Source organism: Pelobates fuscus, chromosome 5, assembly GCF_036172605.1.
Source record: "Pelobates fuscus isolate aPelFus1 chromosome 5, aPelFus1.pri, whole genome shotgun sequence".
Taxonomy (NCBI): Eukaryota; Metazoa; Chordata; class Amphibia; order Anura; family Pelobatidae; genus Pelobates; species Pelobates fuscus.
In genome coordinates, this window is record NC_086321.1 from 118,287,265 (window position 1) to 118,313,317 (window position 26,053).

Here is a 26,053-nt window from a genome sequence, read left to right on the forward strand (position 1 = left end):
GTGTTCTATAGCATTGACTCCCACAAATTGGGAATATATAACTGAAATACAACCGGCAAATCTCAAATTCTCAAACTGTTTCATATTAATTATATGCCTCCAATAGGTTGAGAAATACAGTTGTTTTTAAATCTACAGAGTAACATGTGGAAAAGAGTCCTTATATCATGTAAAGGACTGATTTGAGAACTATTGACTTAAAGTGACACTGTAGGCACTATAACCATTTCATCTCATTTAATTGGTCACAGTGCATAAAGTTTCCTGACGCTGTGCTTCCTTTCAAAGCAAAGATAACTGACTTCCTTCTACCCATACCAATTCATACCAGTAATGGACTGTTTGATAGGCTGAAAGCAGCCGGCTGACACTCTCAGCCAATAACAGCCATCCATTGCTGCTCAGGCAAATGGCTCATTACCCCAAGAAGCACAGAAGGGATAAGCTGCCATGGACTCTTATATGGCGTTAAAACATTAAACACTGTTTAACTCTGAATAAAAGCATGGTGTCAGGGAATTCTATATTCTATAACATCTTGAATGAGATAAAGCAGTTACAGAGCCTACATCATGCCTAAAAAAAAAAATCATCTGCACCACTGTTAATGCGCTTAACCATATTTTACAATATTAAATAAGATAATGTTTTTAAATTCTGTTAGCAGACATGTCTATATATATAGTGAAGTTATACACTAATTTACATATTTGGTGCATTTTCCATCCTACTAAAGAGGAAAGGAGTCATCCCTAAAAGGACTCATATGCTGATTTACTTTGAGCCAGGTCACAGGCTCTCTCTCAGGTGAGAAGCAATCTTCACCTAGGTGCTTAATTTGCTGTCATATTGTATTGAAGATTTCAACACCAGGGCGAGTTTTCCCTGTTTCTCTCTCTCTCTTTTGAGGAATAAATTCTACCTGGAGTGAAAGGTGTGTGTCACCTAAAGGACACAAGGCGGAAGTGATTAGAGCCAATCCTCAATAGGCTCTAAACCACGTGAGTGTGTCTTTTATCGTGTGGTGTATAATCACGACGTTCTGCACAGAGTGCACTATATTTTTCTCTATTTTTTAAATAGATTGTGAACCCTTCATACTCTGAAGGATTTCAAGTGGAGTAAGTTTGTAAAATTGAGCGCTACACACTTTCACTATTTCATACTGTGTATGTAAATTAGTGTATAACTTCACATTGAATCACGACAGGATTGGAGAGTTCCTGTTTTTTGTGTGGGAGCAGCTGTAACATTAGAGCACTTGTTACAATTTATGTTAAGCGCCTGATAACACAGAACACTTTGCTATACTATCAATTAATGTCTATATATAGAATTAGCTTAACATTTTGAGCTAACACCCTGTTGGTTACAAGGTTATTGCAAGTTTGTCTGCCCAGAAAAAAAAACAAAAATAAAAAATTATTAACAGAATATAAAACATTTGCCTAAAAATAAAAGCAACATATATGTATGAATTAAAGGAGGAATAATATTTCACAATCAATCTTTCCATGTGATTTCTAGATTAATCCCACGAATAGCTATTATTGAGATTGCAATATTATATGGATAAGTAAATATGAGATGAGAGCCATTTTGACTAATGACAATTCAGAAACCATAACATGCTAAATATATTTTCAGTGTGATAACATTTTTAATGATCTTCAAATACTTAAAATGTCTAGTTGGGCTATATGTGCATCCCCCATTTAATCCTAATGAGTGCATTTAGCTACCTATGTTTGGACATACATCTTTCTATCTGATTATCTGTGCATTGGGTGAAGGGGGTTGGATATCACATTATCCCACTACCTACTGTTGTATTTATTTGCACCAAAATAAATATTATTTTTAGGACCAATGCTGTAATCTATTCTTTAAAAGTCACAATTGTACATAGGTGTGCACAGCATATAATATTAGGTTGTGCACCCAGAGAAAATTAACATATAAACTTTACTTAAATAACATTAGTTAAAGTAAATAAGTTCAATGTGCACATTTGTTTTGGTAATAACAAGGTGTATATATATATGATTTTTTTTTTCAAAAACAGAGGAAAGAGGGAGAACATTTTGGCCATACATTTAGGCACAGCTTGCAAAAAAAAAAACCAAAAAAAAAAAAAACCTTTGAGAGCCATATCTAACAGAAATTATTCAGAAAATAACGTCAGTATATGATTTTATTCTGTGTGCTTCATTAAAAATTTAGAAGGTGCCTTTGTGACTTTGTTGACCCAGTCCTCATCTGCTCCTGCCGGTCATTAAACATTAATTATATCAATGAAAGCTGGCTTTGCTCCACTGTGCAACTAATCATCTTAAATACAAAAAGGCAAATACTTACTGCTTTCTGTGCTTTTTGTCTTGCTTCCTTTTACTTTTTGGACTGGACGAGCTAGAGAGAGGAGCATCTTATTAATGGAAGCATGTGAACATCGATATGCTCCATATTTAATGAACCTGCAGTGCCTTGTGATAAATTCTACGCAGAAAAACTTGTTCTACTTATGATAGCTTATGGAGCTTACGATAGCTTAACAGCAATTATATGGATATTTATGTTGTGATAGCTAATTTATAGAAATGATAATAGAATGTAATCTTGAATGGAAGGAGAAAATATAACCCTATAGTGAGAGATTACATTTCAATAAAGCAAGGTCATCTAAGAAGGATTCATCCATCCATCGATCCATACATTGATCCATCCATCCCTCTATCCATCTATGCATCATTCTTACAATCTATTCACTATATATATAATATATTTTATTTATAAATGATATGAATCTGTGCTGCTTTTTACTGCTTATATTAGAACTCTACAGGCTTATAGATATCACATTAGTCCTGACTTATAGTTATGGCCGCAGTCAAGACTTTTCTACATGTAACGTTAAAATGCATTATTATACAATGATATGTTCATTTTCATAGAGTAATATAAAAACAAATAGTTAATATCAATGCTTTCCCCGGCTGTTCCCACTTCCTATAACCTCCGATCCAGTACCAACACTTTACTTAGTCTACCTCAATACAAAAAGAAAGCAGCTCGATCCTCCTTCTCCTACAGAGCACTGCAATTGTGGAACGACCTCCCGCACAATTTAAAATCTTCCCTAAGCTTAAAGTCCTTTAAGAGATCCCTCTCTACATACCTCAAAACAGAATGCACCTGTCATGGCTGATTATATATTTCTCACCTGTTCTATGTTACATTTTTCATTTATTGTGTATTAATATTGTTTTTGTATTTTGTTGTACACTAACTGTAACAATGCAATGATTTGTGGACCCAGGACATACTTGAAAACGAGAGAAATCTCGATGTATCTTTCCTGGTAAAATATTTTATAAATAAATAAAATAAATAAGTAAATAATTTCTCGTACCTGTGTCTTTTTTTCTTGGGGGAAGACCTAAAGAAATCCGGAGAAAAAAATAGATTGTTTATTACTTACATAATATCTAATACACATACATATTAAAATTGCCTCAATGTTGATCAGATAAATAAATTAACATTAAAAGTGTAAAATATGAATACAATAATTTCATATCATGATAATAATAATAATAATAATAATAGTGTGCTCCTAATTACACAATACTGAACATGATTTTGCATTCAAACCTAACCAAAATGCACATCAAAATTTGTTAATTTTGGTGTATGGTTCTGCAAAATATAATTCAATATGAGATAGTGCTCAAGTTTAGACACTTATGTTGTAGAAGAGATCTGGTTGACCCTGCCCTTTGTGGTTCTGCACAAGTTGCTCATCTAAGCATAGTCTTACGTCTCCTTTCTGATGGTGAGCCATGTGCTGGATATGAGCCACAGATCCTAAGAAAACCTTAAATGGACTGTCGTAATACTTTAGAATAAGAGTTTGATTACAATGCTCTTTATATGGGCCACAACATCAAAAACAATGTTGATACCACTTGTGTTAACTTTTGTTTTTTCATTTAGTAAGCTCATCTTTGCTAACACATGGGCATGGCTTTTTAATGCTTTCAAGGACAACTGTCAACTCAAAATTATTTATTAATACAATAATCCTTTCATCAAGATTTGAAAGGAAATAGATTTTTTTAAGTATATGTAAATAAAAATGAGAAAAAAACATTGTTACCTTAAAAACCAGTAAATAACAGGATTAGCCTTCCCTGTATGGTGCAGGGAATAAAGTCATGAAAACTATATTGACTGTTGTTTTTCAAACACTGCCTGACCCACTGTGTGTGTTTATGGCTGAATGATTATTATTATTTTTATTGTTATTGCCATTTATATAGTGCCAAGTGATTCCATAGTGCTTTACAAAATTATAAGAAGGGGGGGGGAGGGGATTTAACTATAAATAGGACAATTACAAGAAAACGTACAGGAACGATAGGTTTAAGAGGATCCTGCTCAAAGGAGCTTACAGTCTATATATAATTCTGTCATATACTAATGGTAGGGATGAGTTTCTCATTTTTTTTAACATTCACTTCATTTAACAAATAATCTGTTTCCTTTCAATACTTGGTGAAAGGATTATTTTACTAAAAATTGTTTAGAAGTGACAGTTGTTCTTTAAGATCTTTCATAACCACCACAAGGAAGCAGTGAGGTCCACTTTTTTTCATTCCGTCTATGTAGCATTATAGCTCATATGAATTCTAGACAACAGTTTGCCAGCCTCAACTTTGGACCTCCGTCAACTTCATAACTGAGATAAGAGTTCTACCCATAGGTTCGCAAAAAGTATCACCAGCACTACTGCCCACACCTGAGATGTATAAATGAAAACTAGAGGCCTTTTGTTCACCCATTGGAGTTAATTCCTTGACCCACCTGTTTCTCTTCCGCTTCTTTGAACTCTTCTTCTTTTTCTTTTTTACTGGGGAAGGGCTATAAGACCGAGACCTGGTATAAAGATAAGATATTCAATTATTATCTACTCACAATATTAGCCCAATATTTCTTGCATGTGAGTATGATTGCATACATATAGAACAGATAAATTATTTACACCAAAAGACTGCTAACACTAATGTGTTCACTTGGTTCTATCAGAGATAATATTTGCCTGATATTAAACAAATAATATATTGTTGCAGTGCAGTTATCTGTCATTAGCTGTGGGAGATAGCAGGGGGTTAAACTGTTGGGTGACAATGCTTTCTATGGTAATTTAATATTTCTGGTTGAATAATGGTGTTCTGCAGGATTAATTTAGAAGAAAACGTAGAATAATATGTAGAACAGGATGCCATAAGCAGTACCAGTTTAATAAAATAGGTTATATATATATTTCATGATAGAAAAAATAAACTATTAAAAAGCAAATATTTTTTAACTAATCCCCCCCCCCCCCCTCCCCATTAATGAACTGACTGAAAGGTAGACAAATCTGTATTTTTACACGAAAAGCAAACTGGTGAGGGACAAGTGAGCTAAACTCGTATGAGACATGGGAGAGCTATTAAGCTTTTGCCTGTTCTTGGCAGTCTCATAAAAAAAAATGTCTAATTTTAAAAACATTCCTTTTTTTAAGAAGCAGATTATGGGTCAAACATATTTTATTAAGTTCAAATTACAGTATTTCACCATATATATTATATATATTTGCCCTCAGCTTGCAAATCTTTGTAAAGGAAAAACTTAATGATGGACTAGCTGCTACATTTGGAACAACAATTAACAATGTTGTATTGACTTCTAGAGTGAATGATCCAATTCCAGCACTTTGTCTCAGAATTTCTCCAGTTTTTCCTTACTAAATATGTACTTTTACGATTTAAGTCAGCTGTACATATATCTGTCGTTAATCACCTTTTTCTTTTCTTGCGTTCTGATTTTTTCTTCTTCTTTTTGGATTTCTGTGGTGGGGAAGAGCTGCGTTCTGCTCCTGCAGGGCTGTTGTCAAACCATCAAGAAAAAATGGACTGGTTAATACTGCACAAGTGTTAAGTGTAGAAAAAAAATGAAAGAATAGTTCAAGTAGATTTTTGCATTAAAAAACCCCAGTAGTTAAATTTGTTATGAAAAAGCAGATTTTTTTTACATTTCATTTTCATAGCTTAAAATGTACATAAAGCTAAACTACTTTAAAATAAAAATTGTTAAAGTCAGCCCTCTTTTCTGATGTCATGTTTATTCTTGAACAGTGAAGTTTAAATGTTAGGTATTTTCAACGTGCATGTAGACCATTTGGGAAAAAACTTGCTGACATCCAAATCAGAGAACTTCCCTTTGAGGCCCGTTTGGTATCGTTGCACATATAAAACAATGAAATAGCTCTGCCGTAAGGAAACAACATCACTCAATTAATGGTTTCCAATCCTCCAGTCCTCCATGTCAACTGTGCAAATGTTATTTTGGCAAGAAATTAAAAAAAAAAAAAAAAAAAACCTACACAAAGATTTTACCCCCTATTGGACAGCCTCTTGAGAGACAGTAAATAACCAACAGCAAAGCTAATTAAATATATGACTATAACATATAACATATATTGACCATTCTTTTTTTTTCTTTTTTACTGTCTTTTCTACTGTCTTTTTTACTGTCCAGAAGAGACTTGTTCAACACAATCATCCAGTTAAAAGTTTTATTTTTATATTAAACAAAAAAAACCTACTAATTAAAATTTGCAAATATTACCACTGACTTTGACTGTTTCCATGATTTTAAATTGGTGGATTATGTAATTTTTGGGCAATTTTTGTTTTTATCTCTGCAGAGCTCTGCCTGAGCTCAGCCTATTTCTTTTTCTAATTGTTATTGTATGCAAGTGCTAGAAATTAAGTAAAGGCTAGATAGTGTCATATTATTGTAACATTACCTTAGGAACAAACTCCGTAAACCAAAGGTAGATTTTTTTTCAAAACCAATAGACAGAATGTAGTGCATATAGTAGTGACTGTCAAATGTTTTGTAGTTGGGGTTTTCACAATTCAATGTCAAGAAATTAAAAGCAGTCTTTTTAAGAACAGAAATATATATATATATATATATATATATATATATATATATATATATATATTATTTCTTATCATTGTTTATCTGAATATGTTTAGCAATATTATGCAATAAAAAGGAATTTCATTATAAGAAAATAATTTAATGTCACCTGCAATTTATTTTGTTTGTAATTTATTTTATTAACCATTGATATATTAAATTGGTTAACTATTTTTGCTCAGCAAAATGTCATTACTTTTCTTTGGCTGACAAAAAAACAAACACTGTTTGTTATGACCAGACAGCTCAAATGTAAATGGGACTTTACTATCCATGTTGTAATTACAGAGATTCATTTTTGTATCCCCTAACGCACTGGGACACTAGCGCAGAGACAGACAGGATTTATACACATTGATTCTGTCACTTGCTCTGCAAGACAACATCACAGCCTAGAGATTAAAAGGATCTATGGCACTTTCCTTTCCCTGTTTGGTATCTTTTTTTTGCAATAATAGTGTTTCTTTCAAAAGCAACACTATGAATCTGTATTTATTGTCTTCATCGTGGCGTGAGCTGAAGAAACCTATGTGAGACATATCCTGGATGAATGTGTGTACTGTGGTTTACAGCACGCAAACCTGCCTAAAATATTTGTTTGTTTAATTTAAATGTATAACTTTGATTTGTCTTTCTGTTTTTGGATAGAATTAGCAGTGTACAATTGGTTGAAGGCACAATGGTATCAAATTCACAATCTGTCATTGGAACAGACAGGAAGATACAGTCTGGTACCTCAATGGTTAAAATTGTATGAGAACTAGATCTAATTTATTTTATGCCATCTACAAGCATATTCATATTCTTAGTATGTGATTTCATTTCTTCAGTGCAATATGCATGTGTGTGCGTGCAATGGCATTTAATTGGTTAAAGAGCTTTCTCACAAGTGCTAGAGATGCTAGTCCCCTATCTATATATCTTTGTCATCAGCAGAAAACAAATTAAATTGCACCCTCAGACCCTCATATATCCAGAGTGAACATTGGTCCTCTGTCAAAATAAAAACATAATGGGGTGAACCAATGGGCAAAAGTTTTTCTGAGCGCCCAATACTTCTTGGTGATTAATATTTTAATATTCTACGCAGAAATCACAATGAAGGTATATGGGATATTCAGCCCCCTGTCCTAAATTCCATTTTATTAAGATGTGAGAGAGCGAAGGGAAAGACAGGATCGGAGGCAGATAATTCCTCATACCTCTCGACCTAAACATTCCAAGTACAAAAGCAACCCATAGATAAATAGTAGAATAAAATTAAAACATAACCTTTAAGTAACAACTATTAAAACAAAAGTGTTAAAAATATCCTGGCTAATAGTGCTACAAGCAATGAGAGGAGAGGGGTATTGGTTAGAGAGTACAAAAATATATAGTACCTGCCACCACAGAGCACGGCCAGTAGCCTTAACGAGAGAATTGAAAAAAAATTGTCCTAGTTAAGCTACCATAACAAGAAGCCCACCTGACCTGCCAATAGTTAGGTCCTGCGCAGACACCTGAAGTGAGCGGAGTAGCAAGACAAGGCACAACGTAGACAGGATAAGCGGCACAAAGTCTGAGACCACACCCTACATGGCACCACTCATACAGACAGGCCACCCCATACCCGGCCACTAGGCCCAAGAAAATATGCACCCCATTAACCTTACGTGTAGCATAGGATTGAAAATATGTATGTATTACCGAACAATAATTGTCATGTGTGTATCCATTGGTAATGTAATGTACCCTCTTGGTTATGTACCCGCCCCTCCCTTTTTCTTTTCTGTACCCAACTGCCTTTTCGCTGACTCAATAAAAACTATCGAATTGAGAAAGAAAAATATATAGTACCTGGGAGCAGGTAGGGGAATTATGCAAGTAATCTGAAAAAATACACTTAAAAAATACAAAAATCCACTGAGGTGCCTACAAGTGCACCCTTACATAGTGATATCCATCTGTCTTTACAATCCCCTGGAAAAGCTCGTACTCGGCGAAACGCACGTCGGGACAGTTTAGAGTAGTGGGTGGCATTGTTAGATAAGGGATGATGCTGCAGCTTGAATGTATTTTATATTTCTATGATTAGCCACCATGCTATGATTTTAACTAAGCGATATCAATCCAGTGACACTATTCTACTAGCTAGTATCGGTTAGTGATATCTAGCTACCAGTTAGAAATGGCTAGCTATTTTGGCAAGGGGTAGGTATCTGACTCTTTTGGATTTCGTTATTGGGTATTGGAGACTTTTGGGGATTTGGATATCACTTTGTAAGGGTGCATTTGTAGGATTTTTTTATTTTTTCATTGTATTTTTTCAGATTACTAGAGTAATTCCCCTCCCTGTTCCCAGGTACTATATATTTTTGTACTCTCTAACCAATACCCCTCCCCTCTCCTTGCTTGTAGCACTATTAGCCAGGATATTTTTTAACACTTTTATTTTAATAGTTGTTAATTAAAGGTTATGTTTTAATTTTATTCTACTATTTATCTATGGGTTGCTTTTGTACTTGGAAGGTTTAGGTCGAGAGGTATGAGGAATTATCTACCTCTAATCCTGTATTTCCCTTCACTCTCTCACATGTTTCAATAGGGGTTACCCCCCACACCCAACTAGCAACCTGACACACTCTCCCTACCTATATTAAAATTGAAATTATTGTTCCATTTTATAAAGAAGTGCAATGCTGTGTAGGCGCTACCAAATTAACAACAATAACACACTGGTGTAGTATAAGTGTATCTCCCAACACTTAAAAGATAAATAGTATGAAAAATAAAAATACTACACCAAATGCAAAACAAATGCAGAACGATATAGAAATTCTATGCCCAGATCATTCTAAAAAACAAAAATATGATGCATAGGAAACCTGACATACATGAGGTACAAAATGAAGTAAAAAGGGACAAAAAAGCAGTGGTATATAAAAAGAGGCGTATAGTGCCTGAGGAAGACTCCAGCTGGAGTTGAAACGCATCTACTGATTTTCTTTTGGGACTTATGTGCCATTGTTATTCTGTATGCCTCTTTTTTATACCATTGGATAGTTAATACATTGCTAAACACAAATACACACACCAGTCAAGCCATGAGACTTGCTTTTCCCACAGAAATCTCACTTTAACAGTGCTCTCACTACTGCAAGGGATTGTGGGTAGGCGTATGCAAGTGACCTCAACGAAGAACCAAATTTTTGCCTAATTTCCACATTATACATGGATTCCTTGGAGTATGTGTCTGCTGTATACAAGAGCTTTGAAACACAATTCAGGAAGAGGAGCAAAGCCAGTGATCCACTCATGGACAGCTATTTCGTTGCTAATGCAACTTATTCTTTGTTGAGCTCATTTGCATACGCCTACCCAGAATCCCTTGAAGTAGTTAGAGCACTGTTAAAGTGAGATTTCTGTGGAAAAGGCAAGTCTTATGGCTTGACTGGTGTGTGTATTTGTTTTTAGCAATGTATTAACTATCCACTTACTTCAGGTGGAAGGGGTTTTCATCCATACTTTTTTCCCCACCACAACTCTATAGGTATGTGTATACCACCGCTTATTTGTCCCTTTTTACTTCATTTTGAACCTCAATATAATGTATGGCATATATTACTTGAGGCTTCCTGCTGTTCTCCTTCAAGGTTATCGTTTTAGCCTGTACAGGCACCCTGGAGCCCTTTATATAGAGCCTGGGACTGCTCTATATCTTGTGAGTTACATCCTATTTGGGGGCCTATTGTCTATATTTTATACTGTTTGCACTGTGTATCATATTTTAGTTTTTTAGAATGAAATATTGTTCTGCATTTGGTGTGGTATTTTTATTTTTTCATACTAAATACCATTTTTACATTTTCACAATTTTCTTTCTTTCACTACTTTGATAGAATTACAATGATTCTGGTAAAATGAAGTACAGTTTATATATATCCTTTAACACAAAGTCCACCTGAAACTGTCAGAAGCAGCCTAAACCTCTCTCCAAATCTACACTGTAGGGTATGTGGCCTCGCTGGCCATTTTAAATGCCGTAGCTTTTGCATGCCTAATTTTTTTTTGAGTGATCTTAGGTCTTTCAATCAGCAGTAGGCATATGTAATATTTGACAAGTTGCTAACTAGAGTTGCTCTGGATTTAGCTATAGTCGAAGTGTCAATTTATTGAATAAACTATAGTTATTTAATGTGCTATTATTTTTCTTTGTAAACTTGGGGAATTTGTCTTACGTTTTTTTTAATGTGACCATCAATAAAACCTTTCTTTCAAGGATTTTATTTTAGAAAAGAAGTCACTTCATATATCACTTTGTAAATTCCTTTTTTTGTAGTGTCTTGCAGATATGTAACTCATCCGAAAGTGAGTTTAAAGAAGATCGATTTACTTTACTTTAGACTTTAGAAGATATGTCAATAGGCTACCTATGGCTTTCATCAATGATTTTATCAGTAACCAGAGAACTGTATACTAAACACATCATCCACTGAGCGATAAGCATTTATGGCTTGCATTCACAATGAGACCTCTTGACAAAGAACCCTTATTTACAATGTATTGATACTACATTGAAGAAAAACCAACAATATGTGGTTAATTTAATCAGACAAAAATGAGCCCAATACTGTGTAACTTTAATACTGTATAACTAAATTCTTCAGCAACACATGGGTATGGTTCCTTCTACAAATTCTGTTCAGAAAATAATATTCTGATAAAGGTGGCATTTGAAGAAAATTCTATATGCTATTTTATATTATCTGTATATGTCTTTAATTTGTTGTGGTGAAAAACAGTTAAATTTTTAACTGGTTTGTTTAGAACTCTAATTTCAAAGATAACAAGCTTAATATATTTTCCTTAGCTATTATATTGGTGACTCCTACCCTTCTGCATTTTCCACCACTTTTTATGTTTCCCACAATTTTTGTTTTATGGATAATATACCTCACCATCATTTTCCATCTCTACAAAGATGTATGTTTTGCAGCACTGACATTGGATAAGTGTGTTATGTCTGCTTTACTTTGTGTGTGCGACTTTATCTGCTCTATAAACTAGTGTTTGACCCATTGCAATAGCTGTCAGTAACAAGAAACCTGGAGGTCAAATGTCTACAAATCCCAGAGGCATTGGTTCAATTATAGGAGTGCTGCTGTGTGTATCTTTTAGTGGCCTGGACCTGTAGTGTTACAGCAACTCTGGAGGAAAAATGGATTGCTACAATCTTTCCGTGTCATCTAAATGCTTCTGGATAAGGTCTGTTTGCTGACTTGGGCGATAGGGAGTAAAGTATAACCACTTGCAGTTTCCAGATCCAATTTTAACACTGAACCCATCAATTTCCAGTTGCCAACTCATAGTGACCCAAATGTTTGCTGAACTAACTTAGACTTCCAGCCATGAGCTTTACATCTTCCTAATGCTGCTTTTCACAGAAGTGGGGGGAATGTGCTTTGTTTCATAAAAGAATATGATGCAAAAAAAAAAGGTTTTAATTTTTAATTAATTATATTCCTTTGAGAGTTATCTCTCCTTTTCCAGAGTTAGCAATATATAATGTACACGCCAGAACATTATAGCTACTTTCCATAATATATTATATTAATTGGTAATGCTCAATAATTAACAATGTTGGATAGCCGGTACGCAGAGCTAGATTTTGTAGGTTCTCATCAGATTGCCTGCTTCCTCTATTGAAGATAAACAACACCAAGTAATGTCGACCAGGCTGAATGGTTATTTAACCTTTTCAGTTCTAGAGGCAAAACTGGCCCATATAATTTCACATAGTACAGTAGTTCTTTATATCTTCAATATTCCCTTTAACATGCAGTATGTACGTTGGATTTGAGTTGCACTTTTTCAATAAACAGAAACCCAAATCTCCTCATCCTAGTATTCTGTCTTTGTTAATAAATATTTTTTGGTAAAATAAGAGCACAGCTGGCATGTTTACTAGTAGCCGTTAGTAAAGCCGATTAAAGCAACACATGTGAGAAGGTTCTGCCTGCTGCCTGCCTCCTATATACACTCGCTTAGTTATGGGAAGAATCAGCATTACAATCCCGCCAACTACACAAACATAGTGCCTACAGTCTTGGCTGAGAAATATGCCTGACTTCCTTGAAGTTACAGTTTAAAAAGATCAAGTCTAATATCACGCAGTATAAATGTCATGCAATGTTACTATTAAATTACAAAGATTACAGATTAATCTTGGCATGGCTGCCTGAATGGAGTATTCTAAATCCATCCATAGAATCAAACACACACAAAGTAAACTCCAGAGCCTTATTAGAAAGACAGTAAGGACGTTTTAGCTCATTGCTGTGTTCTACAAAATTGGGCAAAATGAGGCAATCATTATGGTAACTGGTGACACCAGCAGGTATGTTGCATTTGTGAATTCTTTCTTTACATCTTTGTACCATTTTCAGAACAAGACAGTTTGGAGAATCTTCCCAATATTTCACCACTAGCCTTTCAGACAGTCTGCAAAGACTGACAATGGAAAGGCTATCTGCTTGAAGTTAAGCTGAGCACAGTGTATTGTGAATAGCATCCTGTGCTTTGGGTAACTCCCAACTAGCTAGTTTGTATTCCCAGGTGCTACAAGGCTCAATTTCAAATCTCATTTATCTAATGTCTCAATTACACTACAGGTTTAGAATGTGTGTCCAGGAGTTTGTAAAGTTCCACCAGATTGTGGATTCTTCTCCTACCTATGTGGATGATATATAGAGAGGTCCCTCCCAAGCCGTTCTGCAGGACTCCCATGTGTCAGACTCCCATTCTGCTGGTCATACTTCTGCTCTTTAAGCGGAGATGTTGAGCTGGTGATACTGTCATAACTACAAAAACAAAGGAAAGTATGGAATTAAATGAGATACTGTCTAATCCATGTGTTCTTACACTATTTTGAATTTGATGTTGAACAAATAAACTTGCACTTCCTGCAATATGTGTTGCTTTGGAGTGGATCGCTCCAAATATCTTTTGGCAAATATCAGGATTCATAAACAGGGCTGTACAGTTTGCTTTATTTTCCAGTACCAACAGCATTATGCTAGTTTTACATTTTACACATATCAATAATATATTAAAGCAATATATAGTTCAAAATATATTGTGCATCTTTCAAACTTCACGTATGCTTTTAATATTTAAAGTTGCTTCCCGTGAGCTGCTTAAATGCCCTTAATTTCCAGCATTGCTAACCTTTTAAAAAAACTCCATTGTAGAGATGAATATCAATGTTTGTATAATTTGAAATTAAAAACGCACAATTCAGACTTGACATCTATGTTTCCAGTGCCGGGAATTCAATGTAAAGACACAAAAAGGGAAAATTCTCAACCCAAGAAAAATTGTTTAGATCTTAACCTTGACCTGTAACTGCTGGTGGACACTAGGCATTGCCCAAAACAGTAGCTCCCTTGGCCAATGTTTACAATGTCTGAAGGAAACAGTGGCCTTGTTCCTTTACAGGCAGCACACATATGCCAGCACTAAATAATGCAAATATACTTATAATGGGGAATGTCTACTCCAGCCTTTAAACCATCTTGGAGAATTTGTAATCATAGTACCGGGATCTTTTCTCACAATTATTGCAAATTGAAGTAGTCACACAGAGTTAAGAAAATCAGATGCCGCAGGGTTGGTTTATTTCACATTGGCAAGACTTCAAATAAGTAATTACAATCCATGTTATAGAGTGGGAGGATTAAAAGGACCATGCCAATATTATATTTCTCAAATGATGGAACATAAATAAAGAACAAAAAAAAAATCCCATAAAGTTTAAAGGTGACACTGTTAAGTAATACAAAAATCGGCATCATGGAAATGCACAGAGAAATGTATCTGTATGCTAGGAGTATTAACAGCTGACACAAAAATGATCTCTTCTTCCGCTTTCTTTATTAAAAGACATCTTTCTGTCTGACGCCGCTTCATGTTGTTTTCCAACATGTCAACACATTAAAAAACAACGTCTGCTTCAATTTAATACTTCAGGCAAATGATCAGTAGAAAAAAACAAAACTGTACAATAAAGAATGTTCGATTTAGCAAAAATGCTAAATCTATTATAGTCGGAAGAAAAAATCAGGGTTTGAGCTAATCTACTAAGATATAAATACTTCATACATCTCAATTTAAAAAATAATAATAATTATAATCATAACAGTAATATGGAGTGGAAAAGAGAAAGTGCCCAGTTCTGGGTAATGGACCCTTTAAAATACATATATGCAGGACAATCCTGAAGAAAGTTCCTGTTGGAACTGAAACATTGACCTGTCCTGATGGTTTTGGCATTTGAAAATAAATATATATTTTACAAAAAAGTATAAATATATATATACAGTACAAAAAGTCTTGCACTCCAACCTTATGAATTCAGCCCCGGTGCTCAGCAATACTATAAACAACAAATCCAAGATGAGCCAGGGCTCTAGCATTTTAGGAAAACAGTCTTCTTTATTTCAAATGCAGAACTTTCTTCGAGACATTTTTACCTGAAACGTTGGCTGTCGGATTCATGTTGAAATAAAGAAGACTATTTTCCTAAAGTCCTAGAGTGCTGGCTCATCTTGGATTTGTTTTATAGATGTACATACATATACACCAATACACACAATCAGTGTATTGTATTGCTAATATTTCCACTAAGATTATTGTTTCAGGTTTTGCTTGGAATTGGTGGAGGAGCGGCACTATTAATTCTAGTCATCATCCATTAGATTTATGTACCATAGAGAATATCAACCAGACTTTTGATCTCCAGACATCAGTAGCCTTCTTGGAACTAAGACTCAAGCAGTTGTAGGCAATTATTTATAGCGTATATATAATCTACAGTGAGCATAACCCTTAATGCTACATGGACGGTTTCTTAAAGAGCTCTGAATCATATACAAGTTGAGTATAATATAAATGTTAGTGTCTAATTAACACCGCGATTTTCATCACTGAAATATGTAGCACATTTTTACTACACCTCAAATATGTGTTAAACAGCTACTTTATAATACCAGACTTTCATTACATTTACATCTAATTTATCTCCGATCTTTATTAGTTATTCAAGCTCAATCACTGGCAGTATTTTATAGAACTGCAAACAGTAAGATTGTCTAGGGAACTAGCTTAACCATTTTACCAACTTCAATCATCTCAAGTGAATATATTATATGACAGATAGAGTTGTTTGCAAAGTCAGAATTGTCCAGAAGTATTTACGGATGTTCAAAACTACTAACTCCTTGCCAGAGTTTGTAGCAGCAATAATCCTATAATCCTTTTAATCCTTTTGAATGCCCAAAAGTTGGCAAATGCATCCCATGGCACACAAAGGGCTGACAGGTTAAAGATGCTGTAATCAGCTCGATAGAAGCCAGTGGATACATACAGCATGTCTCGTTCAGAAGCGTGATGTATCAAAGTAGTAGCATTGCATGACTTTACTACAATGATATCTGAAAAACTAGACTTTGTGCCCTAGATGTTTCGGAACTACGTGAACTATAACCCATTTATCCTTCTGATTGTCTGCAAGGTGGGAAGCTAATAAGCTAATAATAGCTGGTTAAATTGAAGAAGATACCATGTTTTCATTCATTTTGCAAAACGCTTTTTTCCTAGTCACCAGAGTAGCATACATTCTATGAGAACGTGACCTTTTAATTATTTAATATCATGTTTCTTTCAGTGTGATTTCCCAGGAAAGATTTAATTATACAATCAGATTGTCTAGTGTATGAAATATCTGACCATTAAATAAACATAACACTTAGCATTTGCATTGCTCGTTTTTGTTCTAATTATCACTTTCAGTGTATCTTATTTTCATGCCCTTTCATTGCAACATCTTAACTATTTAGAAAACTGAATTAAGTATTTAAAGTTTTGTGAAGCATTTAACCAAGTCTTCGGTGATATGGATAACAGATAGATATTAGTGATGGCTAACTCAACAGCTGGTGCACTAGGTTAGTCTTCACTGACGTATGAGGTCCAACGTAAGAATAAAGCATATCAGAACCTATGTTCTAAGTGAATTCATAGCACTCGAGAAAATTGCTTGACCAATATTTGTATGGTATTTGTCCATAGATAGCAAGGCTATTGCTCATGCTGTGCTTTACAATTGTGTATAAATGCCTCAATCATTAAAACCTGCTAAGATGCAGATTCTCACAAGCATACACAGGCCATAATGAAATGTCACCAGCGGGAATTAAAGTGTACTCATCAACACCCATGGGAGTAATGTCTATCTATCTATCTATCTATCTATCTATCTATCTATCCATATATATATATATATATATATATATATATATATATATATATATATATCCTCCTAACGATTTGTTTAACCATTCCAGTGGATGAAGTACTCTGAGAGTTAATCACATTTCTGACGGTTTTGCCCCACACCTTTCCCATGTGCTAAATATATCCAGAATAACCTGGGGGAGGAAAATTAGATGTTTTGATTGCAATTGCTTAAAATAAATCCTACAGACAAGGCAATTTAAAAGTGTAGATTAAATGGAAAAGATAGAGGACAAGCCCCCTCCCCCAGAGCTGTAATTATTAATCATGTGGATTCCTGCAGTTTGTTATGTAAAATTATAATAGCAAATCAAAGAGAAGTTTTCTATGTGATTACACTGATTCACAAGTGGCTCTGATTATGTCAGAAGCTTTGTGGCGCATTATCAGGGCAGCAAGCAGCAGCTGCAAGTCTTTGGCATGTGGGGTTAAAGGTGCGTTTTCATGCACCCTGTCTAATTTGTTTGCGCTAATTTAATTCTCTGATCTATCTGACTATAACATTCTTTGTCACTCCTTTTCTATATAATTTAATGGCTAAATCTGTTCATTTATATCAGTGGTCATAACCTTTTTTTTCTTGACAGGGACTGAAATTACATGCAAGACATTAGCTTAGTGACCTTATTCAATTGTACAATTAGCTTCGTGACCACCATAACATCTTCACTAGACTCTTCCCAGTGTAACAGGGGTCTCGGTTGTATTGGAGAAGTCAGTGCACTGCAGAATATATTTATTGTAGACAGTTGCCTGGGGTCTGATGAATATGGTATGCTGGATCAGACCAGTGGCGATTTACTAAGCATGGTGTGGGGACTCAATTCTGATTCCCACTGTATTGGGTCAGAATCATTGTTTTAAATTCAATTTTAGCTTAAAGGAGCACTCAATAGCCAAGAAAGGTTCAGTTTAATTATTCGTTAACTGTATTCACACTGCCATGGCTTGATTGGTGAAATTAGAATTTTGCAAAGCTTGCATGGCATTCTACAAATTCCTTAAAGATTTACTCCAACCACCATGACAACTTCAGTGATTTAATCATGGTGGTAGGAGTTTGGATATTCAGTGTTTCTGCAGGAAATACTACACTTAGAGAAAGATTTGCCCTTGTGTGCAGGGGACTAGTTACACCCCCTGAACACGTGACTTTAAAAGCCTGGAACATTGCCTAAAGTCAATTCTGTGCATAGTTTATGCCTGTCATCAGCAAACACTGGGCACTGTCAACAGACATAGTAATCTTCTTCCTCCCTTTAACCTCCCTATGTTGCTTGAATCACATTTCTTTTTTTTTTAATTGAAATTACCTTCCATCTGCCCCACTTTATCTCCCCTTGCCTGCTCAGATTGTGTGCATGCGCTCTGAGCAGGCAAAACAGTCCAATCACAGGCTTCTCTATGAGCTCCTGCTGATGTCCGATAGAGGAGGGACATTGCACTGGCACTGGATTACAAGTAAGCCTTTTATTTAACTTTTTATTTGTTTGTTTTGGGGGAAAGGGTTGCAGTAACCATTAAAATCACCAATTTACCTAGCAGAGGTGCTATGTGTACATAAATAAAGTTTGCTTCCCTAAAATTAAAGTCCCTTGTTTTTGGGGAGGTATGCAGAAAGGACAGAGAACAAAAATCATCATATTCCCAACTCCACATAGCCTGGCCATGTACTGGAACTATAGTGTGGGGGCTGGAAAGAGAGGAGAGTCCAGACAGGACTCTCCAGAACATACTCCTGAAACACATATTCAAATGCACATAGGAGTTATTTCACGAAACTGTGGAGAACTGGCAAGGGAACTGCATGTTTATTGGGCTAAAACAGCTGAATTACACAAAAACTTTACAACTCAGTCATCTTTCTATTCTCGAATATTCCATATTTACTAAATGAACCACTGTTTGTACTTGAACATGCGTATATTGGATATTAGGTTTGCCCAGATTGCTGTCTGACCCAGGAGGTGTTTAGACACCTTGCAGAGCAATGTCTTGGGGTCAATGTGTTCGGAGCATGTCTGCCCCTCAAAGTTTTAAATAATCTTGTTTATACAAAAATATTAAAAAAAAATATTTGAATCAAAACTATGAATGAGAGAAGAATATTAGATGGAATAGTCTAAACATTGAAAGACTTTACACGTCTTTATGGTGCTCTGTTACATAGGATGTTATTGTAAGATTTAGACTTTGTAAAAATTTTACTAACCTGAAATCCCTGCTGCTGGTTATATTTATTATACGTAATATTTTATAGGAACCATTCAATCCTCAACACATCAAAATGTTGATATATTCTGAGGAATAACTGTTCAGAGTCTGAACATTAGATACTAAAGAGTGACTTTTAAATACCTGGTGAAATGGAAAGCATAATTCACTGTCTGTTGTATTCTTGTAATGAAAATCTACTATTTTCTAGCAAAATACAAAAAAATAAAATGTGTGGCTTGTAAGGGATTGTTTTGTTCATTGGGGATCTCTTGAAGCTACCACAAACCTGACACACACTCAAATATACAACTGGACAATTATTGCTTGATTTATGATGGGTGGTTTAAGTAAATAAACAGAAATAAATCAGAACCGAGACTTAATGACATTATAAATCCCTTGTGAAGAAGTGATCAACCATTAAGTATTTCATTATTATCACCTATCCTTAATGACTCTGGACACCTGTAACGAAAATATACCGCAACACGCAGGATTCAGCTAAACAGAAGACAACACAGAGGGGAGATATGTCTACCGGACCTTAGAGTGGCCGGACTCGACATATATAAGAGAAGTACAGAGTCAGGAACGATCCGAGGTCAAGGGCACAAAGAGACAGCGTAAACTAGGACTAGCCAGGGTCTGGTACACAGAAAACAGCAAGCCGGCAAACAGAACAGATAAGGATAAAGAGATCACGTAGTCAGAAAACAAAGCCAAGGTCAAGTACAAAGGAACACAACAAGCGCTAAAGGGAACTGAAACAGAAACCACTATAGGGCAAGGAACTAAGGGAAAAAGGTGAGTATAAATTAATAAACACCTATTTTGATTGGCCCCTGTCATATCCACACCCCTAAAAGGTAAGTGTATGGGGAGTGTGGCATGACAGAGACCAATGGGAGGCCTTTTCCAATTTAGGCTCCCACTGTCCCTTTAAGAGAGCGCCAAAGACCCGCGGCTCGCTCTTAGAGTCAGGCGGGACACGTGACCGCTTCTCGCAGTCACTGCCCGCCCTCCTGTTCCAGCCATCGATGAGCCGCGCGCGGCTCGTGCAGCAGCAGGACCGCGCGCGGCTCGAACAGAGGACCCCGGCCGGCCCCTGGAAAGGGTAAGTACCGCTACAACACCATTAAGAATGCCTATTGACTGTGAAAATATATTTCCATAAATAAGTTTAAAATATTACTCTGGACAGATTAATATTCTTCATACCAGAACACGTATATTAAATTAAACTATACCACTCGAATAAATTACACTTTCAAAGTAGAGGCGGCCATCTTGCATTACATCTTAGAAACAATCAGTGAAAGCTGCACAGTGCATCCAATCAGAGGCTGTAATTTTGTATTCACTAATAATGCTCTGGGCTCAAAATCGCCAAGTCTGTCTTTCTATCTGTCTATCTGTTTATATGTCTGTCTATCTGTCTATGTCTGTCTATCCGTCTATCCGTCTATCCGTCTATCCATCTATCCATCTATCCGTCGATCTATCTATCTACGATTTATGATGGCACTTTGAAGTATAATATAACCTGTGGTACTTCTCTCTTCAGTAGCTAAGTTAGAGTTGCAGGGTATTATTAGACTTTTAATGCACACACAATGAACACAAACCTACTTCAGCTGGTCATCAAGCTTTGTAATAGCTAAGGAAATGCTACATGCAGCTAGATTGCATTTATCCAAAGAATAGCTATAATTTAATATAGTTTACTTCCTGTCACTGCTCATAGTGGGAGGACAATTACCTCTAAAATATTTCCTGGCCATAATATAATGGGCAGATGTAGCCCTATCTCTCAACATATAATCTTGTCATGTACACTGCAAACAGCCACAAGACACTTTATGTCAGGAATGTTCAACCCAGAAGGTTCTGCTGTTTTTTTTTTACTATAACCACCATAATTCCTCTCTAACCATGTCCAAGGTTGCTCCTTGAACTGTTACAAATCTCCAAAAGGTAGACAAAGAACTCTAAAAATAAAGATCAATTTACTATAGATTCTAGACTACAGCTTCTAGAAGAAAGACCAAAACCTAGGCAGGTAAAATTAGTTAGTGACAGCATTATATATGCAAAAATATTCCATGTAAGTGTATAATAAAAAGTAGATATATCCGTGAAGTGATATTCCTTCCATTTGATATTAGAAAATGATAGAAAAGAAATCAGAACCCCACTCCACATTTTTTTTTTTTTTTAATTCTTTATTTTGGTTGTGCACGGGATGAACAAACAGCCGGCTTGTGCCACAACAGCGACGTCCGGTAGAATAGGTGAACATTGGTATTACATGTTATGGCATATGATATACGGGCACATTTTTTGTATTTATATGATTTCTGGAACAGTAGTTTAGTTTCACGTTAGTTTGGAATATGGCAGCATAATGCACATGTCATGGAGCGATAGTTAAAGAAGAGACATAGGAGGAGAGCATGACACGTGCATGAGAATGTACATATAAGGTTAAGCAAGAATAAAAATAAAAATAAAGTTAACAAGATAACAGTACTCATTACTAGCTTGTATGTATTAGAGAGTTGCATGCTGTAGTCTAGGAGTGTGGAACACGTAGTGATTATTAGGTTAGGCACATCTGAAGTGTACATGCTATGTTTGTCTGGGGTTACGATTGCAGGTATAACTATATATATTAGTTCAAAGTTATGTTCCAGGCACAGTTTCTAGCGCTTATATAGCATAGGAGAGTCCACTGTGGTGGCTACGTGTTTGATAACCCAGGTCAACCTATGCCAGTCGCCAACATTGCCGAGCCTCGCCATGGGAGGTATAGTGGTGGGCCAACAAGTGCAGCAGTAGCCTCATAGAGTGTGGGGGTTTTCCCCGGTACCTTCAGCGCTTTGAACGGGGTTGCTGTACTGCTGTTGCGTGTTCGGCGTCCTTTGAGAGTCGAGCACTTGCTGGATTCGGGTCTCACGCCTAAGGTCTGTTTCAGCTGGGTAGAGCTTCGTCGTCCTGGGGGTGGGAATCCTCCCTTGCCCCGGAGCCGTGAGAGGGTTGGTGCTCGTAGGCCACAAGCCTGGGGACTTGAATGGCCCTGGGTCGGCCCTTTCGGGGTGATGTGGGGAGCTTTAGTCGGTCGCTTGCGATGTCGGTGTGCTGCTCTCCACCAGTGTGGCCAGCACCTCTGGGGTATGCCCCCATTTGCTCTCGGCCCGGGAGGGCTCTGGACTCGACAATTCGGAGCTTGGGACTTGGAGTTGCCCTGGCGAGTATCCCCAGACCTCCGTCCGCTTCTGGCCCTGACTCCCGCGGGGATTCTTTTCTGTGGTGCTTCAGACGGCATGAGAGCCTCTAGTTTGGCCCAGAAGCAGTCGAAGATGATTGCAATAGAGTCTTTGGTGCGGTCATCGGCTTCTGTCATAGTATGGTGCGTGCGTTGCTTGTCCGACACTCGTGTCGAGATGATCCGCCATCTTGGCGGCCCCCTTCTCCACTTTGCGTTGGGAGGTCGTCGTGCCTGATGCTTGGCGCAGAGTCAGGAGCACTCCATCTGGCGGGGACCGAGATGTCCCCCATCGGTCTATAGGGGTTAGTGCATTTCTTTCGCTTGCTGCGGTCGGCATCTGGCGGGAAGGCGGCCGTCCGTCCCCAGTGTCGCCGCTAGGCCTCAAGTTGCTGCCGCGATTCCCTGTCGAGTTAGGTGCCATGGGTGGTATCGGCATATCCACAGCTGCTTTCTCCGTTCAATGAGCCTTGTTGTGGGTAGTCACCAGCCTTCAAATTCGCAGTAGTCTGTGTTTTTAGGCCCTCGCTGCGGGAGCTCATGCAGCGTGTGACTAGTCTCTTAGCCATTCGGCTCCAAATTTTGATTAGCAGCCTGGTTTGTATGACTGGGACAATAGCTATTTATCAAAGTTAACGGAATAGTTTGTGACTACTTCCGATGTCTTTTTTAATTTTTTTTTTTTAGTTTCGCAAGAACAGACTGTGAAAATCTTTTACAAAGTCAAAACCATTTTCTGGTAAACGTGATCTCCTAATATTGACAGAAATATTATGTTTTTGCAGCCTTGCTTGGGGAAATGATAATATAATGAAAAGTGTCTTCTGGATCCCGTCTATTATATTATATATATCTGTTATATGTAGTTACAATGTGCCTAGATATACCTGTAGGAGTAAAACCAGCAAACCAGAATACTATTAGCCGCTGTACTGACTTCCTAGAGGGATTCAGATGAAATAACTTGGTTTTTATGATGCATTAGGAATAAGTTGGTTTTGGGGGACCATTACTTGTAATGTACACTTGAACAAGAATATTAGTCACACTGATGAACTCCCAGTTCACATAAAGAACATTAATGCTGGTGAGCAGTCAGTCTTGAGGGCTTTGTGGATATGTCTTCTTTACCTGTCTGAGAGTCGGGTTTAGCCCAATATTTAGCTTTTGTAATGATTAATAAATTAGGACCAGGAAATAATTTGATTATTATATCTCTACGTTCCTTGCTAATTTGCATGTGATACACACTTAATAAATCAATGCACTCTCTTTAGCTACCGTATAGCCAATGGTTTAGTCCATCACGCTTCATAAAACACCCAACCCATTAAATCCCTGGCAACTGTGTATTTATTTTTTTTTATCCTAGAGAGTATTAACTGAAATCAATGAATATGTTTCTTGATAATAGCTATTGACAACCATGCCCATGCAGTAGAACATAAATAAATTAAATGCATCCTGACCTCTAGTGGTAGATTGTGGAAATGGTATTATTGCTAACAGAATTCAATGTCAAAACTATTTGATTTATTTCCAAATTCAAGGAGTTAAAGCACAGGCATGCGCATCACATTTCAATAGAAAATAGATTATAATAGATTGTAATTAGAATTAATTTTATTGTGGGTGAACATCTAATGAATATTTAATCACAAAATACATTTATTTCTATTAATCAAAGGAAAACCTAATATAAACTTTATTTAATTAACTAGACTTTACTTAAAAATACAAGCATACGCCATTTTTATTTCTCTAGTATTGTCAGCCAAATAATAATCTATCCCAAACTGACTAACACAGATCAAGTAACTCCTATTTGTTACTTCCCTCCACTGTATCCCTCTCAAGGTCTCCTACCATGCTTAGTTCATGACTCCCTTATTACATTACCATTGAGCTGTTGCATTCATCTGTTATATTTGTCTCTTTATTGTTTAATGTTAGTTTGTCTTCCTCTCTCTTATTATTCTTTTCTGGTTTTTATTTTCCTCCCTCTGTCCTCCGTGTGGTCATTTTTTTTTTTTTTTTTTTAGATGTCATTCCACCACCACTGTCCTCATCAGTTTCCTTGTTGTCTTTCCCATCTCTTGTATCTCTTTCTAAAAATCAAAGAAACATTAAAGTGTTTGTTTCTTCCCTCTCACAAGTGCACTGGGACAACGCAATTAATTTACAATTTCCACGCAAAACTGCAGAAAGGATCGAAAGCAGTGGTTCCCAAACTTGAAATATACATACTTGAAATATACAAAAATTTAAGGTAAACCAAGTATTGTACCATCACCAGCGCACTGGTAGTTTATAATTCCCGCTCATGTTTAATATCATCATTTATTAAAAGGAACATTTGGGGGGCGGGGCCTGACCGCCAAGCAAGCAGGAGGCAGCCTGAGGGAGCTCCGCAGATTACCCTGTGAAATAAGCTCACAAAGCACAAAATATTGACCTTGAGCAGCTGAAATCAACCCATGATCTAGGGAGACAGCAGTAACACCCTCCTGGATCGACTTATTTGGCTTTGCCCAGCTTTACCTAGGGGCCCGAAGCTTACTATGGCCTACACTCTGTATTGGGACAAGAGACGTGGCCGATCTCCTGCCTTACCCTCGACAAGCCCACGGTCTGGGCAACGCTCCCCGCCCCCCCTCTGGAACGGCAGGGGTTATCGGGTCCTTACTGGGGCTGCAAACACTGCTCCATCAAAGCAAACCTGCGAGATCCAAGGCACTCCTGACCCGAGGCCTGGCTTTGCAAGATGGTACACTGCAGGGCCAGCTACACCCGACCTACTTGCCGTTCCAATCCATGGCAAGATTGGATGCTATCTTTGAGCTCTTCTTGATGAAATTGGAGGCCCTCTCGAGAGTGGTGGCATCAGCTGACCAGGCTGTAAAGGAGGCTCAGAAGTTCCACAGAAAGGCGCCAAAGGGGCCCCTGCAAGCCGAGGTGGTTTCCCATGCTGCAGCAAATAAAACAGCACACCCTCTGGGGCAGAGAAACACCAGGAGTATGACTCTAGCACAAAAATCCCAGGGGCGAAAGACCGCTAGATATCGCCACTGGAGAGCGTATCCACAACTTAGATGGAAGGCCTTAGGCGGCTTCCGGCACCGGAAAACCCCTGACACCCTGAAGCCACAGTCCTGGAGGGAAGACTGCAGAAGCTCACCCTGGCCTAAAACCTCCTGCAGAGGA

At 37.0% G+C, this 26,053-nt stretch overlaps 1 protein-coding gene across 1 annotated transcript in view; it reads right to left on the reverse strand.

Moving 5' to 3' along the window:
• Positions 1-26,053, reverse strand: part of SRRM4 (serine/arginine repetitive matrix 4) — a 125,128-nt gene that overhangs the window by 38,897 nt on the left and 60,178 nt on the right. The window contains exons 2-6 of the mRNA XM_063454174.1: positions 13,746-13,874; positions 5,845-5,928; positions 4,864-4,935; positions 3,410-3,436; positions 2,359-2,409 (exon numbers count right to left, since the gene is read on the reverse strand). Coding sequence (XP_063310244.1) covers positions 2,359-2,409; positions 3,410-3,436; positions 4,864-4,935; positions 5,845-5,928; positions 13,746-13,874 — 363 coding nt within the window. The remainder of the gene's footprint in view (positions 1-2,358; positions 2,410-3,409; positions 3,437-4,863; positions 4,936-5,844; positions 5,929-13,745; positions 13,875-26,053) is intronic.